The following is an 18,833-nucleotide window of genomic DNA, read 5'->3' on the forward strand; positions in this document are numbered from 1 at the left end:
GTGGGACTCAGCAGAGAAGTAGGCTTGGTCCCACCGATGGACAGGGCTGGGCAACTCACCACCACTGTGCCATCAGTGGGCAGCCAGCTCCTGCTGCTGGGAAGGGGGCCAGAGGGGCTGCAGGGGCAGAGCTGGGGAGGTGAGCAAGGGCACAGAGCAGTGGGACAGAGGAATGCTCCTGTCCAGCCTCGGGTCTGTGCATTGTTGCCTCAAGGCAGTCGCAGAGGCTGCAGAGCTGGGTAGGAGCTAGATCCTCTCTGTGAAATCCCACCACCACCTACAGCACATGACATCTGGGTAGGGGACAGGAGGCAGGTTCCTCCATCCCATCCAAGCTCCTTTCTCTTTCTCACCCAGAACTTTCCTGGAGGAGGGGAGGTCTTATGGCCATGAGGAAGCTGGATGAACAGTCTCCAACACTGAGGCCAAGACACCCGACCTGTCTTTGCCTCAACACCCCTTGAGTCAGCCCCACAGCCTTTCTCTGGGATGAACCAGAACCTCTGGACTGCCTGTACCTCATTTTCCTGCCCACACCCTCCCAACACAGCCTTGGGAGACACTCTCTGGCTCTGCCCATCCCAAGCATCAGACTCCCCAGCATCAGACTCACACAGCATCTTCGTGACCTGCCTCCTCTTGAACTTTTTCTTCTCCTGGGCATGGTGAGAGTCACAGCTGCTACCAGATTTGGCTCCCAAGGCCTCCAGCATCCTTTCTTTCTTGAGCTGCAGGCCGATGAGCAGGTAGAGGATGCTGATGATCCCCATGGGCAGGAAGAAGAAGACAACAGTGGTGATTTGGATGATGAGGTTGTAGGTCAAGCGTGGCTTCACCAGGGTACAGACCTCTGAATCGGGCACCCACCCTCGGCCAGGCACATAGAGAGGCTGCAGCCCATGCAGGCTGGTGTTGGGGATGGAGCAGATGACTGACAAAACCCATATGACAATGATGACCCTCTTGGCATGATTCCTCGTCACCACGTACTTAGCCTTGAGTGGGTGCACCACAGCGATGTAGCGCTCCACGCTCAGGGCTGTGACATTGAGGATGGAGGCAAAGCAGACAGCTTCGAAGAGCAGTGTCTTGAAATAACAGCCGCTGGCACCCAGCAGGAAGGGGTAGTTGCTCCACAAGTCGTACAGCTCCAGCGGCATCCCTAGAAGCAGCACCAGCAGGTCGGACACAGCCAGGCTGAACAGGTAGTAGTTGGTGGGTGTCCTCATGAACCGGTGCCGGAGGATGACAATGCAGGTGAGCGTGTTGCCCACAGCCCCCACCACAAAGATCAGCAGGTAAATGACACAGACAGGGACAAAGAAGTTGGACCGTTGAGGACCCAGGTACTTATCCCGCAGCTGGTCCTCTGTCAGGTTGGCATCCTTGGGATCGAACAAGGTCTCTGGGTAAATCTTGTTGCAGAGATTGGGTCTGATGGACTCCACAGGAAAATCTTGGTGGGGCAGGGAGAACTCAGGGCTGGAGCAGTTGACATAGGGAATCATGGCTACAGAGAGAAGGAAAGGTTTGCAGGATGCTTTCCTAATGCCTTGGCTGCCCCTACTCCTTCTGCCCCCTCTCTCTGTTGGTGTCGGGGTGCCAGGATAATGCTGATCACCACAGCTCCGCACCCTCACTCCCATCCTGCCCCAGCCACAAACCTCTCCCAAACCTCCCCCTGGGGTTACCAATTGCCCCTTACCCCATTTTCTATCCACAAAGAAGAGCCCTGGTAGCTTCCCACCCACCTTGGACCCTTTGCCCTGTCACTGGGAGGATCTCAGCAGGGCTGTCACCTCTCCCTGCTCCTGAAGTAGAGCAGGATACAGACCCAAAGCCAACCCCCAAAATCGATCCCAGCTCCAACTCTACCAGCCGTGCAGAGGGGCTGCTGGATTGACCATAAGACAGCCGGAGAGAAAATTCATGTTCCAACCCAAGAAGGACTTACGGCTTGTTGGGAAGCTTCAGATGAAGGCTGAGGTCCCACCACCTCTGTGCCAGATGGGGTTGGGCTGGGGAGGGACCGTGGGAGGGGATGGAGACTTCACTGCCTTAAGAGGCAGACTAATGAAATGCTGCCGCTGCTCTCCCCTCGGAGCTCAGATCGGAAAAGCTGCCTGCTGTTATCCACCTTCTCCCTCTTATCCTCCGTCAGCAGAAAGGCTGACAGGCGAGCTGGGAAGGGGGTGTTCCTAGGGCTTCCTCTCCCACCACTGGGTAAGCAAAGCCTGTGCAGATACTCTACCCCTGCTGGGGGGGGCTCCTCGTTTCAAAGCAGCACTACTGAAAAGATTCTCCTCAGAAAGCAAGAGTGAAGGAAATACTTCAAAGTAGTAAACTCCATTGACTCTGACAGAGTCCCAGCGGATGGCAGCACGGCCGCCTCCGTCCCACCAGCAGTCTTCGCAATGCAGGAATTTGCCATTTGCGTGGCCTCTGTGGTGAGTAAAGCATCCATCAGCGCTGCTGCTGTCCTCACACTGCCAGACGCAGGTGCTCAAGTTCTTCAGGCTCATCTGGAAGAAACAGAGACTGACTCACCAGCTTCCTAGGGTCTCCCTGCTTCCAGGTGTGCATCTTCTGGGTCACCTAGTTCACACTCCCGTGGAGCAGGTGGCTCCGGCTGGCTTCTGCCACACTGCTGTGAGGAAGTTGCTGCGCTTGCAGCATCATCCCTCGCTCTGCACCAAGGTCTGCTCCCTCCCTACCCTCAGGGTCTGTCTGCATGCACGCTCCCCGGCCTGTCCTCTGCACTGGCACCCCATCCCAATAACAGCCTCGTCACAGGGCAACACTCCTGCTCTGTAGCCACACAGACACACGCGTGCACATATCTGCACACTTACAAACATGCACACACTCTCATCCTGTGCCTCATGGACACGTGGCAGGGCTGTGCAGCCCTGCTCCACCAGTCCAATCCCACATTTCTTCTCACCGCCCTGGCTCCGCTGCTGCCTGCAGAGCGGGGCTGGGGCTCCCCTGTCCCCTGAGATGGAGAGGAGGTGTCAGGGGGAGTCAAGGCGAAAGGGTGACAGCTGGGGGGGTGGAAGGCTGTGCCTGGCAGGGAAGGAGTCAGAGTAAGGGGGCAGGTGGTTGTACATTGTCACTCCACAGGATAGGCAGCCACTCATGAGCACAGCAGTCATAAAATCACTGAATGGTTTGGGTTGGAAGACCCAAATATCTTAAAGACCATCCAGTTCCAACCCCCTGCCATGGGCAGGGACACCTCCCACCAGATGAGGCTGCCCAAGGCCCATCCAACTTGGCCTATTTTTTTTTTAATGACAAAGAAAAATTTATTTTATAAACTACTGCTGGGTACTGAAGCCAAAGGGCTGGAAGGTAAGCGAGCAGGACAGGGCATTACACAAGGGAGGAAACCGACATGCTGGAAATAGCATCTAAAACCAAGAAGAAGAGGTGCTACCTGTTCATACAGGAGTGACAAAGGCAAAGAAACCTCCTCCCCTCTGGAGATGGAGATATGCTAAAATGCTGGGGTTATGGCACAGTGCTGGTGACAGCAGGGACAGGACACAGGGACAGCAACCAGGCAGTACTGGCAGGGGCTCAGCAGGGCTGGTTCAGCAGATGCCAGGGTGAGTGACAGTGCCCAGGAGCTGGCGTGTCACAAGCCAAAGAGTGGCAGAGCCAGAAACAGTAGCTGACTGGCACAGATTTCGGTCCCTGCCTCTGGATGGTGTGCAGGCTGCTTTTCCCCTGGGAATGCCCCAAGCAGGGGATAGATCCATGCCAGCGCAGAGGCAGGGTGTGCTGTACCACTGATGTGCGAGGAGGCTGAGCAAAAGTGCACTTGAGGGATAGCACCAGGTGATGAAGCATTCCTGGAAATCTCTCTCTCATTCTCCATTCTTTGTATCTCCTTTCCATTCCTTTTCTGCCTCTCCCTGCTTGCTGGCCATCCTGCTGAGCACACACACACTCAGCCAGCTTCCAAGACAGTCTCAGCTGCTTCCCAGGCTCTGTGCATTGTGGCACAGCCATCTCCTCCATCCTTGGGGCAGAAGCTGTTCCCTGCATGCAGTCACAATGTCTCCCACCCCTCTGTCTCATTCCGTACCCCTGCCCAGGCTTTGCTGCAGGGCAGCCCCTGTGAAGCCTCCCAGCTCTGCACCTGAGTCCTTCTCCCTGCAGGGACTCCCACAGCTCATTTGTCCTGCGCCTCCATGGGGATGAGGGGATGATATCTGTTGAGACTGGGGTGTTTGGAGGTTGCTTGTGTTGGAGCAAAGCAATGGAGCAACTACTGAGCTTACCAAATTCAACATCCATTTCCCTGAAGTCTCCTTTCTGAGCTGAAGACAACAAGCACACGGTAAAGACGGTCTGCAAGAATCAAGGACTAGACAGAGCTTAATTCACTCAGAGCTGAACCATCCATCTCCCTCCAGTTGCTGGATCCTGGCTTCCAGGTTGTGACAGACCTCTCTTTTGTCCTGCTCACAGCTGCTCCCACCCTATCTGCTGTCATACCTCTTCAGGAAGAGTTGGTGGCTCTCAAGGACTGCACATTGGTTCTTCTCCTCAGCATCTCTGTTTCTTAATATCTGCCCGAGTCCCTGTGGGCCCAAAGGCGCTTCAGAGCAATCAGTTCTAGTTCTCAATTTTCTGATAAACTGAATAACCAGAAGGTGGCAACCCCTCTTCCACCACTGCTCTTTGCTGCTTAAAAAGGGTGAACTGCACACGGGAGCACGACCTTCCGGCTTATTCCCCTGGCTTGGTACTTTATTATATTAACCCTGCCTGGGGAAGCAGCAGCACACCGAAACCCACCCCTTGCCACAACCCCGCAACTACAGCCCAGTGGGAGCATCTCTGGGCTGGAAATTTCAGCAGCAAGCTAGCACACCAGGGGCTCCCTGTGTAACCCCAGCCCAAGGGCTCTGCCCAGTCATCCTCCCCGAGTATTCCTCTTGCATATCCATCCCTCCCCACTAACCAGCACAGAGGCTGCCCCTGCCCATGTCAGGTCTCTCCACATGCCAGTTAAGGCTAGCACACAGGTGGTGAGCGAGGCTGGCTCTGCAGCATCACCGGGAAAATTAAGAGGCTGAAAGAGAGGACAAGCAGCGGCTTTGAAGCTTGAGAGCTGCAGCCTTAACAGCGACTGTCTCCTCTCCCAGCTCTTTTCAAGGGCCCATCACTCTCAGTAATTGAAGGGCAGGCCAGCACAGCCTTTTACTGAGCTGTCTGCACCCCACGATCCCCAGTTTTTCTCCTGTTTGCACAGGGCTCTGCAGTTTTAATTAACATGCTCTGGTCCTGAGGATAAACAGCTACCAAGCCACAGAGTGCCACTGCATCTAATAGAGAAACTGAGGCACAGACAGTTGCTTGCCCCCTCTGTGCCTGTGCAGCAGGCAAGAGCCTCTGGGTGCATCCCTCACTGTGACTGAAGCAAACAGATGAGCAGCCCTTGACAGGGTATTGGTGCTGCTAATCTGCCCAGGCAGGGACAGCCAGCACAGAAAGAATGGGATTGTTAAACTTTGAGACAGGAATAAACCCTCTCCCCTTGGAGGACAAGCAAACCTGTCAGGCATAGGGATGTAAGAGGGGTTTCTCTCCCTGACGGGAGCTGCCTACTCAAAAGTGATCCTCTTTGGTCATCTGAAGGTGTTGTGTCCAAAAGATGCATCTCACAGAGCAGAATGCTCATTTTAGTACCCAAGGCCAGGAATGGCCGCTCAGACCCACAGGTCACCAGAGATGGGGAGTCTGGCAATTGTGCAGTAAAGTAGCTGGGGGTGAAGGGTGGGGTGGCCTTTCCAGAGCAGTGCTGCTGTTATTTACCCAGCAGAGCCCACCAGACATCTTTGCCTGGTATGGCACACCTCCCCCAGTAATTTTTTGGCCATTGCCACTCTGTGCATTTCCAGCCACTATTTTTCTAGAGGCTTTGTACTGCTTTTTAGGCAAAAGCTGTTCCTAGTCCAAAAAAATCTCATTTCAGCATCACTCTGTCTCCCCGCTTCTGCAGTCAAAGCAGGTGACTTAACCTCTCCCAGCAGTGGCAGCTCTTTCTAGATTTCCAAGTCCTCTTTTCTGATGTCGACATAGCTTGCTAGCTGCCATTCCAGGGTGCAGACACCTGGCAAGAGAGCCAGCAGGGAGCCTTCATTTCCTCAGGACAGGTAACCACCTTGTGCAGAATGCAGGCCTTGTACTCCGGGAAGCTCTGCCTCCAGTTGAGGGAGCAGAAGGGCCCAGAGCGCTGCTCACAGCAACCACCCTATAAGCCCCCACCACCCGAGCCCAGGGTTTCTCCCTGCAGCAACCACTGCATCTAAAGCCCTGCAGTTCATCTGGGAAATTACTGGGAAGGGGCATTTCTCCTTCACTCCAAACTGGGCTGAAATTAAAAGAGAAAGGGGGGAAAAAAAGGACCATTTCAGTGTTCACTGGGATAAAAGTAATCAGATTTCTATGGGGCAGCAAAATTGGCATTCACTCCACAGCATGCGTCCCCTAGGTCTGCTGGGGGGACGGGGAATGCAGACACTATTCAAGCAGTTATTCAGGTTCCATGGCAACCATAATTTTGCTAATCAGGACTTGCACAGATGAAAAGCACTTTTTCACCTGGCAGGAGCACTGGTTTTGCAAGTCCCCATCAGGTCGAGTTGCCCAGGGGTGCTGTCTCAGCTGTGCCCCCCGTGCACTGATGGGGCAGGACAAGGGCTGGCTGCAGTCTGGGCTTCCCAATGGGAAGCTACACAGCCCCAGCACTACATCCCCCATCCAGCACAAGACTAGAGAATGTGTTTTTCTACTGAGGCCAGGATGAATCACCCAAGACCAAAAAAGCATCAAGTTACTTCTCCCAAGCTGCAGATGCATCTGTCAGCCAGGGCTTTGCTAATACCATGCCATTTTCCCCATCTCCCCCTCACCACCTCCTTTGGCTCCTGTTTGACCCTGCCCCATGGCACCTTGCAGGGTCAGCAGAGGTGGCAGAGCAGATGTTGGCATTGCAATCAGCAATTGAGATGACATTTTGTACTTGGAGAGGAGGAGTGCAGCTGCAAGAAGGGACGCAGGTTGGGTGGGTGTCTCACATCACCCTGTCCCACTCTTAGGGCACAGCCACTACTGCGTTTCCTTAACCTGGGAAAGATGAGAGGCAGGCCATATAGCAGGTCCTAGGGCTGTGGCAGAGTGCTCAGAAGGCCCATGGGGCAGCAAACAAGTTGTGGTGGAAATCCCTCATTCTGGCTGAATACTGTTCCATGGCAAAGGCTGCAATGCACTCAGCAAGGAGGGACTCAGCACCTGGCTAAAACAGCCCTGCCTTTGCTCAGCAACACAGCCAAGCCAGGGGGCATCCAAAGGAGCATTTCACCAGCTGGAAATATTCTGGCCTACCAATAACGAGCTTGGGATCACTTCAGCTACAGCAAGGCATTCTCTGAAGCTCATTTAAATGGAGCATGGATCCAGGGCATCTTCCCAAGCATCAATAAGTCCCTTTATAGGCTCTATTTATTTCTTTCCAAAATTCCTCCCTCGTGAGCAAGTTATCAAAAATAGATAACTATGTGGCACAGTGCAGGGATGTCTTCTCTCTCCTACCCTCGGTGGAGAGCTGCTTTGCATTCACAGATTGCTTTACAGCCTCCACTATGTATCCCAAGGCTGATTGCCAGGACTTTTATTACCTCTTCCATCCTGCCCATGGTAGATACTCATTCTCTGCCTGTGCATGGCTCTCACACCAGCATAGATAAGAGGAGAAATGGGAGGAACGCCACGGCCTGGGGTCTGCAGAGGGTTCACTGCACTTCCCAGGCCTGTTGACATTACCTCACCCTGTCCAGCAGCAAGTGGAGGTCACTTAGGTGGGTGGGCAGGAGTTGCCTCTCTTGATGTCCACCAAGGGAGACAGCTTACCACACCCCAAGCCAGCTGATCAACTCTCTAAGATGATGTTACCATTGGACAGTGCTGTTTTCCACTCCTTACCCACCCCAACAAACCCATCAGTGCTGCCACTATGCCTCCCTCAGCCCAAAACAACAACCCCACCATCCACCTCCTCCTCCCTGCCTCCATCTGCGCCACCTTCACTGGCCCTTCTTTGACCACGTTCGTACAGGATGGGTCACAAGGAAAAGATCCAACCTGTGTCTACCACCATAGAACACATCAACCATACCCAGGGACATTGGCAAGTGTGACACAGAAGGGACTAAACAAGAAACCACAGGGCCCAGTCACATCAGCGAACTACAGCATGACATGTCCAGGGATGGAGCAAAGCCAGAGGCAGGGACACAGGTTAACTGGACAAGTGCAATAAGGCACATCCAGATGACACCCTGGGGGACCAGAGCAAGATACCAGAGTCACCCTGCCATTAACTGAGATCTGGAGGACACCCAGGGGATGGGAGAAGATTAGAGTTGACAATTCTCTTTAAGTGGAGGAATACAGATGAGAGACTCTCAGCCTGATTTCCACACGCAGAAGGAAAATGGAATGAATAATTGAACATCCCACCTGCAAGCACTGAAGATAACCCCAAACCTACATCTCACCAGCCCAGCAGATCCAATTGGTCCAGTTCCTCTCTCCAGCAGGACAGCAGTCGGTGGGTGAAAGCCATCAGGCTGACAGCCTCACTTCAGGAAGACTCCCAGTGCTGTCCAGGGCAACGTGCTCCCAAATCAGAGAAAGGCTCTGGGGTAACTGCGCACCCCCAACCACTTCTGCCTGGACCCGCTGCCAGCCCCTTCCCAAGGCTGGAAACAGCAGCATCCCTTTCCATTAGCCCTTCCTAGAGCACCTCCAAAACCACCCAGGAAAGCAGCCCCTGCCTTCAGCCCTTTTATAGCCCCAGGAGGCACCTGCAGCTGGGCCAGGCTGGGCGGAACCTGGGTGAAGGCATGGGCTGGGTTAACCCTCTACTTACCAGCCAGTAGCCTAACACGACTCTCACCAGCAGCTGTAGAAGAGAAGGTTGGGGTCAGTTGCACATCTGCATGTCTCAATTGCCCTGTCCCACCCCATCCCACCAGTCCAGTCTTCCATGCCTCCATTTCCCCCTGTATCCCCACCTGCTGCTGTGGTTCTAAGGAAATTCTTGTTTTCACCTCTTTTCCTTCTTTGAGGTGTTTCCCAGACAGGCAGACAACTTTCCTCATCCCAGCTGGCCCACCACAAGACTTGGGGCATGCATGCTTTGCTTCCAGCATCTTTGGGACTGATGGAAAGGGTCTGGGGCACAAACTCATCCCATAAAAGTGTTTATCTCGCACCAGCCCTGCAGCTCTCGGATGGAGATTCCCAGATAAGCTTGGTGACCTCTGAGAAGAGTCTTGGACTCTAGTGGCTTCCTGTGACCCCAGCAACAGGACATTTTCAGCTGCTCCAGTGAGAAGACAGGATTAAATGTTGGAGCTGATTGGGATTTCCTCTCCCAAGCCATGCCAAGCTGCTCTGGCAGCATTGTTGAGCAACAGCCTGGCACTGCCTGCCTTGGATTTGGCCCAGATCCCATTTACCCCATGCTTTTCCTTGGCCCACAGCCTCTCTCTGTCTTGCCAACACCACGACAGCCCCCCTGCACTCAGCCCCAGCCTCTGATGTGCCAAAAATCTCCCATGTACGGGCGAGGGGCTGAGGCTCCAGGCTTTCAAAGCTGCTGCAGAAAGCAGCAGTTTTCAGTGGAAAGCAGGAATTGGGAGAGGACTTTGGTGGATTAGACACATGGCCAAGACATGGCACCTAATAGACTCAGGACTGGTGTGAATCCCATCGCACACGGCTGCCACTAATGGCAGGCTTTAAATAAACGAGCAAATGCTGGGCAAATGGGAGAGATTTCCCCCTGGCACTGTGTGGCATTGCCTGCGATATTTCTTCTCTGATTCTCCCTCCACCCATTTCCTCTCCCCATCTGGCAGGTTATTTGCATCCCACTCCCTTTTCCCACCAATAAAGTGTCTGACACTACCCAAATCCAGGAAACAGAGAGGCATGAATGGGAAAGAGTTGCTGGTGAGATGCCACGAGCTGTTGTTCCAAGAGCACAAGGAGCATCATTTCAAACACTCCCTTCCTGGTGCTTTACGTCTGCTTTAATTTAGACTAATTATGTCCACTGTAAAGTGATTAGAGCAGAGTTTTTTCTTCCCTGCTCTGTGTTTGGACATGGTGCTGGGTGAAGATCTGGACTGGGAGAAACCCACTTGTCAGAGAGGTGATTCGGGGCTGCCCCGTGGTGTGAGGAACCCCCTCTTTGCTACTGCAGTCACTGTTTCCAGACAAGACCAGCTTCAAATCCACCACAGAGGCAGCTGGTCTGGGGGTGGCGGGGGCACTGATGATGGGGGTACGGCTGCCCAGGACAGAGGCTGTGACCCATCAGATGGTCCATAGAGAGAGAAGTGCAGGTTTCCTCCCTGGCAGCTGGAATGGAGTTTTCTGACAACTTGGCTTTGCAAGCCACATGGATGTGAGGCTGCACCTCGAATAATATGTTCAATTTGGGGCCCGTCATTACAAGAAAGACATTGTGGTGCTGGAGCGTGTCCAGAGAAGGGCAAAGCAGCTGGTGAAGGGTCTGTCTTATGAAGTCTTATGAGGAGCAGCTGGGGGAACTGGGGTGGGTTAGCCTGGAGAAGAGGCTGAGAGGAGACCTTATCACCGTCTACAACTGTCTGAAAGGAGGTTGTAGAGAGGTGGGTGTTGGTTTCTTCTCCCAAGTGACAGCTGATAGGACGAGAGGTGAATGGCCTCAAGTTGTGCCAGAGGAGGTTCAGATTGGACATTAGGAAAAAATTCTCCACCGAAAGGGCAGCTGCCTAGGGAGGCGGTTGAGTCCCCATCTGTGGAGACAGTAAGATGGGTAGATGAAGTGCTTAGAGATACGATTTAGCAGTGGACAGATATGGTTGGGCTTGATGATCTCAAAGGTTTTTTTCCAACCAAGAGGTTCTATGACTCTATGATGACAGCCCTCGCGGCCGGGCGCCCCGACGCCGCGACGATGGGCGGCCGTGACCGTGCCCCAGCCACCATTCATGGCATTTTGGCTCCCTCTGTTGGAAGCACGTGGGAGCTCCGGCGTGTCCCATGGGCCACCACGGGCCACCACGGGCCACCAGCTGTCCCTGCTGCAGCCCCCAGGGACCGGCACTTCAATGCCCACAGGGCTGGGGACCCTGGGGACACGCTGGCACGGTGACCTCTCTGGGGAAAGGAGGGCCTGGGCTTGTCTGGAGGCGTGGGAAATGGGGAATAAAGGGTGTGAAACGGGGTGAGGCGAAGGTTTGCACGCAGGAGAGAGCTCTGGGCTGGGGCAGTGCAGGGCCAGACCCAGAGCAACAAATCCTGGTCCCTGCTGAGCAGCCCCTAGGTGCCCTGCCCGCTGCTCCGGGACAAGGCAGGATCCATCCTGCTGCCCCTGCTCCCTCCTGTCTGCTTCTACCACCTGCTGCCTCCCTCCTTCCCAGGGGAGAGGGCTCTGGTTTCTCTGGTGCAGTGGGGAGGTGTGTGCCAGGTACGGTGGCTCTGTGTACACCTGAGCCAAGTGAGGCTTGTAGAGGAAGGGGACAGAAGGTGAGATTTGGGGATGGAGCAGAGAAACAAGTAACAGGTTTTAGGTGCTTCCCTCTGTTTCTATAGCCAGAGTAAAAACAGGATCATCAGAAGCTGGAAGAATGCTGAGAGGCTCTGCTGACAGGGAGCTGTTGCACAGCCCTTACCCTAAGCCCACTCCGACAGCTCCATGACATCCTTACCTGTCTATCCATTTGTGTTCACTTACTGTCCCTCATTCCCTTGCCCAGAGGACTCGGAAGGGGTGTTCATCAGATCAGCAGGAGCTTGATCTGTTCATGCAGTCATGGTGTGGGGGTGGCCAGAGAAGGTGGGGTACAGCAGTGGGGTGATGGGGTGGGGAGGGTCAGCCCAGCACTGGTGGCTGAGGGGGAAAGACAGGCAGAGGGCAAGGTGTTTGGGGATGTGGGGTGGTGGGAAGGGGATATAAACCCCCTTGGTGCTCAGGACAGCTTGGGAAAGCAGCACTAACAAGCCTGGTTCCTTTAGCCGGGAAGGCTATAGAGGTACAGCGAATAGGGATTTGTGGAAGTGTCCTGTGTCCACACGGTGGCACCAGACCGGAGCGTTGTCCCCAGCCACGGTGGCATGGCAGGACCATGTCCCCAGGCCACAGGGCCAAGCGCCTCAGGGCTGGGTGTCCCCCAGCCTGGGCGAGATGACAGCTTTTTTTGGCAGTGCCCCACTCGTGGAGGGGGTTTAGGGTAAGGGCTGTGCAACAGCTCCCTGTCAGCAGCACCTCTCAGCATCCTTCCAGCTTCTGATGATCCTGCTTTTACTCTGGGTATAAAAAAGAAGGGAAGCACCTAAAACCTGTTATTTGTTTCTCTGCTCCATCCCCAAATCTCATCTGCTGTCCCCTTCCTCTACAAGTCTCTGGCTCAGGTGTACACAGAGCCACCGTACCTGGCACACATCTCCCCACTGCACCAGAGAAACCAGAGCCCTCTCCCCTGGGAAGGACGGAGGCAGCGAGTGGTGGAGGCAGACAGGAGGGAGCAGGGGCAGCAGGATGGATCCTGCCTTGTCCCAGAGCAGCGGGCAGGGCATGTGGGGACTGCTCAGCAGGGACCAGGATTTGCTGCTCTGGGTCTAGCAGGTGTGACAGCTTTGACCATCCTGACCTGTCCCACAGTAGCCTGAGTGAGGAGAAGGGACCATGCAGGAGGCCACCACACAGGGCTTGGGAATGTAATGACTGCAATAATGGCATCCCCACAAATCCCCTGGGTTAAACTACATGTTATGCAAGGGTTCCAGATGATCCTACACGTGCTCAGCACCAGCAGAATTGGACCCCAAACTTGTCAGTGGGCAACCAGGCTCTCCTCCATCCCAGCACAGCCCTGTGCCCAGGCTGGTGGCTGTGGGCCAGGATCCTCCAGCTCCTCCACCTGCTCAGCTCTTCCCACAGGGTATGGAGACTTCCCCCCACTGCAGCCAGGTTTTCCCCTGAGCTTCTTCCTGTAAGGCAACGTACATTAGCAGAGGATAAGGCCTTCAGAGGGGACTTTGGGGAGCCCAGAGCTGTTTTGGGGTCCCTTTGAAGGACATCTCCTTTGTCCATGTGTTTTGACAGGGTGGGGGCTTTCTGCTGCTCACAGCTTCTCCTGCTGCAGTTTGCGTAGTCTTGCCAAGGAGTTTTCCTTGTTGGTCTCCACAGCAGTCAGAGGGGTTCCGTACAGCAGCGATGCATGCAGTGCTCCCTGTGCCAGTGACATGTCAGGATAGGGCTGCGAGTCCCCTCCACTCCTTGCTCCATCCCCCAGCTACAGCTCCAACCAGACCCCTCAACTCTGCAATTTTAGCAGGCAATCCTTTCCCTGCTCTCTCCCTAGCTGCTCCCCGCGCTGGGGACTCACCCAAGCTCCCTATTTCCTTCCTCATACCCATCCCCTTCCTCCCCCAGGAGCCCTGCAGCCCCCCAGCCCCAGTAAGCTCAGCAGCTGCTTAACCAGCAGCGAGCCAAGATCCCATCATAGCAAACAGCATCTCAGTGCACCCTCACATGCCTCCGTCTGCCCACCTCCATCTGCCGGCTCTTGTCCTACATCTCAGCTGGCAATGCTCTGCAAGCAAGGTCTGCCCTTTTCCCGACCCTCTGTCCCACCTGTGCAGGATGGAGATTTGGCTCAAAGGAATCTCTATGGCTTTGGAAATAAAACAAAGGCTGGGAGTTTACTGGAGTGAAGGAAGATGCTGTGGACACTCGATTTGATGGGACATACACCAAGAGACACTGAGCTATTAACCCCGGGCAACCCCTTTCCCGCTCAGCATCCTTAGGAGGGCTCAGGACACATATCCCAGCTTTCCCTACATCCTCTATCCAACCAAGCCAGCTGCTGCCTGCCTTGTGCAGCTCTCACTAAGTAGCTTTAGCTAAATCCCTGGCCAAAGGAAGCTGCTAATCCCCATGGCTTCATGGCCAGTGGGATCTCTGGCAATGCCGGGGTGGTGGGCAGGTTCAGGGATGGCATGGCAGAGGGGCAGGGTAGGTCCCCAGGGACCATGTTGCAGCGAGCAGCATGCCCAAAGGTCCACCACTGCCAGCCCCGAGGCGCAAAGCCACCTATCTGGGATGCTGCCTGGGCCAGCCAGAGTCCCAAAGCCGACGGCAGGAGAGGAGCAGGGATTTGTGCCTCGGAAGGAGCAGCTCCATCGCTTTCCACGAAGCAGATGTCAGGGTTTAGGAATAAATCGCCTCCAGGAGGAATGCAAGCTGGGGGAAATGTAAAAACCCACAGCCTCCCAGCAGCCACGCGGACTGGGAACTGAGTGGAAACTGGACCACCCTGGCGGGTCCCATCGCCCCAAGCCCACCCGTGCTCCACTCCCCATGGAGCCCAGCCCCACGGCTGCTGCTTCCCACGAGGCAGTGTGTTTCCCGGGTAATGAGGGGCCGTTCCCGACGCGGGCAGATTTTCCGCCAGGATTTCTAAAAATAATAACTCGGGCCCAGCCAAAAAAAGCTTTATTTTCCTTTTTTCACTGTTTCAATGCGAAGCTTTTGCTGTTTCCCCGGGAGGACCGCCCGGGACGGGGGGGAAGGGAAGCGATGGCTCCGGACCCGGGACCGCCCCGCCCCGGTCCCCCGGGAGGCTCCGCACCCCCCCCTGCCCCCCCCGCATCCCGTCCCGTCACCATGGCGACAGTGACCTCACACAGGGACGGGCGAGAGGACCGGTCGCATAGCAACCGTCCCGGTGACATCAGAAGCCCGGTCCGGTTCCCACAGCAACCCCTGGGGCAGGGAGGGAGGCGGGAGCCGTTCGCGGGGGACCCGAAGCCGGGGCCGGGAGAGCGGCGGGGTCCCCCCGCCCCACAGCCACTACCTCCCCAGGAGCCCCCGAGCCCCGCGGGGAAAGGGTTAACGTGCATAAATCAGCATATTTTAGTGACGTCAGCCAACCGTGGACACACACACACACACAGGGAGAGCAGCTCCTACCGGCCCCCACGGGGGGGCTGCGATGCCCCTTTTTACCCCCCGAGCCCCCAGCCGTACCCCAATGCTGCAATGGCAGAGGGATGAACCCCGACCCGGCTCCCGCTCCCTCTTGCTGGGGATGGGGATGGGGACAGGGTCACCACACCATGGGGACACAGCTCTTGAGGGAGAAGCACGAAAAGGCTTTGTCTGGGGGGTCCTTGGGTGAGAGCGTGTCCTGGGTGAGAGCCCTTGCGAGTGCGAGAGGCGCCCGGCATTGGATACGCCCTCGTCCCCAAGCGAACACATGCACACCCTTCATCCCCCATAAGGTGCATCCTTCCCCCAGCGAATGTGGGCACCCCTCACCCTGACAAACATGCTCTCAGGCCCTGCACAGCCTCTCCCGTGGCTCCCAGCCCTGGACATCCCTCCAGCCTCAAGAGAGGCCATGGAAAAGAGCAGCTGTTTTTGACTGTGGATGAACTTCTCAACATTTTGAACTACCAATCCCCACACTGGGATAGTAAAGCTACACTCATAGTGGTGACTGGTGTCATTAAATGCCCTTGCAGAAGTTAATCCCCAGTGCCACCGGTGTTCCCAGTGGGATTAGCCACTAGATAGCACTCTCGCTTTACACACGGGCGAGGGAACTGGCAGGTATTTGGCAGCAGGGAGAGGGGATGCTGAAGGCAGCCTGTGCACCCAAGCGCTACCCACCAGGCAAGACAATCCCAGCCGGGATGCGCTGCATCGGCTGGGAGACAGCCAGCTTCTCTGGCCCTGCCGCCAGCCAAAAATAACCGTGGCAGAGTGACTTTCAGCAGGGATGAGATCCGCATGGCTGTAGGGGCAGAGTTCTCTGTGCTGAAACAGCAGCTGCTTCTGGGGCCATGACTGCTCATCCCTTGGGATGAAAGTGGCAAGATCAGGGGATGCTTTTGGTGAAGAAAGAGGGTTGATCTCCATTTTGTGGCTTGAGTGGACACAGCAATATCAGTGGGATAATGACCTTCCTGGGACACCTGGCTCCATAGGGGTGTACCTACTCACCATTGCTGGGAGAGGCTGGGCTCATCCCCATGACCCAACACATGCTGCAAATTCCCCTCCTGCATTTATTTCCCTCTCGGTCGCTGTGACTCACGCTCTCCAGCTGCCTGTTTACAGGCTGTTTTCCCAAGGCCCCTGTGGAGGCAATGACCGGTTGGGAAGAACTGGGCTGCTTGCCCAGGTCCTCAAGGGAAACCCCCCCCAAGAGGTCTGGGAGTGGGAGGGAAGGGGCAGGAGTTGGACGCCTGTACACTGAGACCTCTCTGAAGGGACAGAGGCCACCATATATCCCACAGACTGGCTACTCGCAGGAGCCCAAGGTGATGCCAAGGCTGGCACCACCAGCCTGCCTGGCATTGCTCTGCCAGGCATCTGCAGGGCAGAGGTGGGTACCACCCACATGGCTCCCTCTCCATGGGTCAAGCATCTTCAGCCCTGAAACGGTCCCCATGCTGTCTCCCTTCACCTCCCACCAGTGGGTGTCCAGCACTGCCAAGATCCTTTGGGCCAGGGATGGGGGGCAGGACCCCAAGAGGCTCCCAAAGGTCTGTGAAGATTGAGGCAGGGGAAGGGCAGGAAGGTGGAAGGAGTCCCAAGGGTTGGCGGCCCTGAAACAGCCCCAGAGGGAGGTTCTTGGTGCGTGCATCCCAGCATCCCAGCCATGCATCCCAGCCCAGCCTCCCCGGGGATGTTGAAGCACTGGGGAGGGGGAGTGGGGGAAAACTTTGCTTTGTAGTTTCACGGTGCATCTGTGCCCTTTGAATCCCCATGTGAGTGCGGAGGTGGTAAAATGTCACCAGCTGGGCTGCAGGGAAGGGGGCCGGGCGCGTAAAACCCCAACAAAGGGCAGCCATTGTCTAGGGAGAGGCAGTGGGGGGCTGGTGGGGGAGCCCGCCGCCTGCCCCTTGGTCCCCTCGGCCCCCACCACCCCCAGCTCAGGTGCCCAATGAAAAGGCAGCTTTATCCTTCCACCCCCTATGGAGCCCCTCGTGGGAGGTGATGCAGACCCCCGGTGTCTCAGGGCATGGCCCAAATGTGTTCCTCAGGGAAACTGGGGAAGGTAGATGGGAACACGGTGTGCCCCAGCCCCATGACTCAGCTCCGGGCTGCTCTCCTCCTCCAGCCCCCCATTCCTGCATCCTGACCCACATGGGCAGGCAGGACAATCCCACTCGGGCTCAAGAAGCAGTCCAGCCCCTTGTCCAGCTCCTCCATTTCAGGGCCTTTTATGGCCATCAGCTCTGGCAGCGTGGCAGCCAGGGTGGCTTCCCAGCCTGCAGAGTCCCTGCCAGGCAGGGGGGAAGGGACACTGTGGTGGAGTCAGCTGGGAATGCCCCAAAAGCAACTCCCCCTCCACAACCTTGGGAATGGTGTCCTGCCATGGAACAGCAAGCATTTTGGGGGCACAGTGTCCAGCACACTGCCAAGTTTACTGTGTGCCTGCTGCCATGTGTCGAGATGGATGGAGCAAAGAATGTTCACAAATATTCAACAAGGGTGTTGTGAACTCCATGGGGTCCCGAATGGGGGAACTGTGGCATAAAAAGGCCCCATCCATGGAGCAGGGCTGAACCTCCCAGCCCAGCTTAGGGTTAGGGCACCGGGGAGCTCGTGGGCACCAAGGTCAGGGTGGGTGGATGGAAACAAGAGCCTTTCCAAGCCCTGACCTCCATCCCTGGAGCTTAGGAGCTCCCATGTTCCAGCCTGGAGCCAAGCTGCATGCACATAGAGGCGAAGCAGTCCTCCAGCACTAGGATGAAAGGTGCTGCCGCAAACAGCACTCATCATTTCCTCCTCTGTAGTGGGAGCTATGGAACAGGTTCTTCAGCAACCTCTGGCATGTTGACAGGATGGGGAGAGGCTGGGAAAGGCGCCAGCCAAGACTTGGCACCACTGACCAGCGCTGCCCCACATGCTGCTGAGAGAGGGTCCCCAGACCCCAGCCATGCCAGCAGGACGCTGAGGCAGCTGGGTGCTGGGGCCACTAACCTCAGTCAAAAAAAACCCAGAAGGCAGCTGTAGGGCAAAATCTTCTGGATTTAGCATGTTCATCAGTTTGGGATCCAAATCTACCCACTGGCTCCAGCCAAGGTACAGGGACGGAGATGCCCATGGCAGCTGAGCAAGGTGGCCAAGGGTGCAAGGCTGCATCCCACCCCATTGGGGTCGGCAGCAAGGTTCCCCCCTCTCAGCCACAAATCAGGATCCTAAATGGGGTCCCCATCCACGTTCTCTGAACTGGGAGCTGCCAGGGGAAGGGAACAGACATGCCGGCAGCTCGGCAGCACATGCATCCCAGTGTGAGTCCGAGTGTGGGAGTTTACAGGGCTTTGACGCAGGAGACGTGTGATGGGAGAATTGTTGCCAGGCTCGGGAGGGATCCAATCGCACCGGGGTGCTCTCAGCAGATTAAGAACTGGAAAGCTCTGGTAATTACTTTGCAGTATAAAAATAGGCCTGGCTTTATCCCTCGCCCTGATCTCCCACTCCTGCCTCATCCTCCCCCCCACCCAAAGGCGAGCAGATGCCACCTACCCAGAAAGCACGGCAGGAGGGCAGAAAAGAGCTGCTGGCCCAGCGCCGGTGTTTCTAGGGCAGAGAGTATAAAAGAAGAGGGAGAGGGGGTCTGGGATATGGTGGCAACAGCAGCACAATGATGGCATCTGGTTGGCACGTGCAAACCGTGTGGATGGGGGGCTGGGAGAGGAGCTGGGACACACACAGAGGCACCCCCATGTACCGCAGGGCA

General features: G+C 56.0%; 1 protein-coding gene across 4 annotated transcripts in view; it reads right to left on the reverse strand.

Annotated features, from left to right (window-relative positions):
* Positions 1-18,833, reverse strand: part of NMUR1 (neuromedin U receptor 1) — a 52,881-nt gene that overhangs the window by 15,449 nt on the left and 18,599 nt on the right. For 2 of the 4 annotated variants that reach the window (XM_054074099.1, XM_054074100.1), the window contains exons 3-5: positions 8,948-8,980; positions 1,955-2,522; positions 105-1,510 (exon numbers count right to left, since the gene is read on the reverse strand). In XM_054074099.1, coding sequence (XP_053930074.1) covers positions 210-1,508 — 1,299 coding nt within the window. In that variant the 5' untranslated portion in view covers positions 1,509-1,510; positions 1,955-2,522; positions 8,948-8,980 and the 3' untranslated portion in view covers positions 105-209. Of the gene's footprint in view, positions 1-104; positions 1,511-1,954; positions 2,523-4,147; positions 4,709-8,947; positions 8,981-18,833 lie in introns of those variants that run through there. The other 2 variants (XM_054074102.1, XM_054074101.1) reach the window with 2 other exon arrangements.

The sequence above is a fragment of the Cuculus canorus genome, chromosome 9, assembly GCF_017976375.1.
Source record: "Cuculus canorus isolate bCucCan1 chromosome 9, bCucCan1.pri, whole genome shotgun sequence".
NCBI lineage: Eukaryota > Metazoa > Chordata > Aves > Cuculiformes > Cuculidae > Cuculus > Cuculus canorus.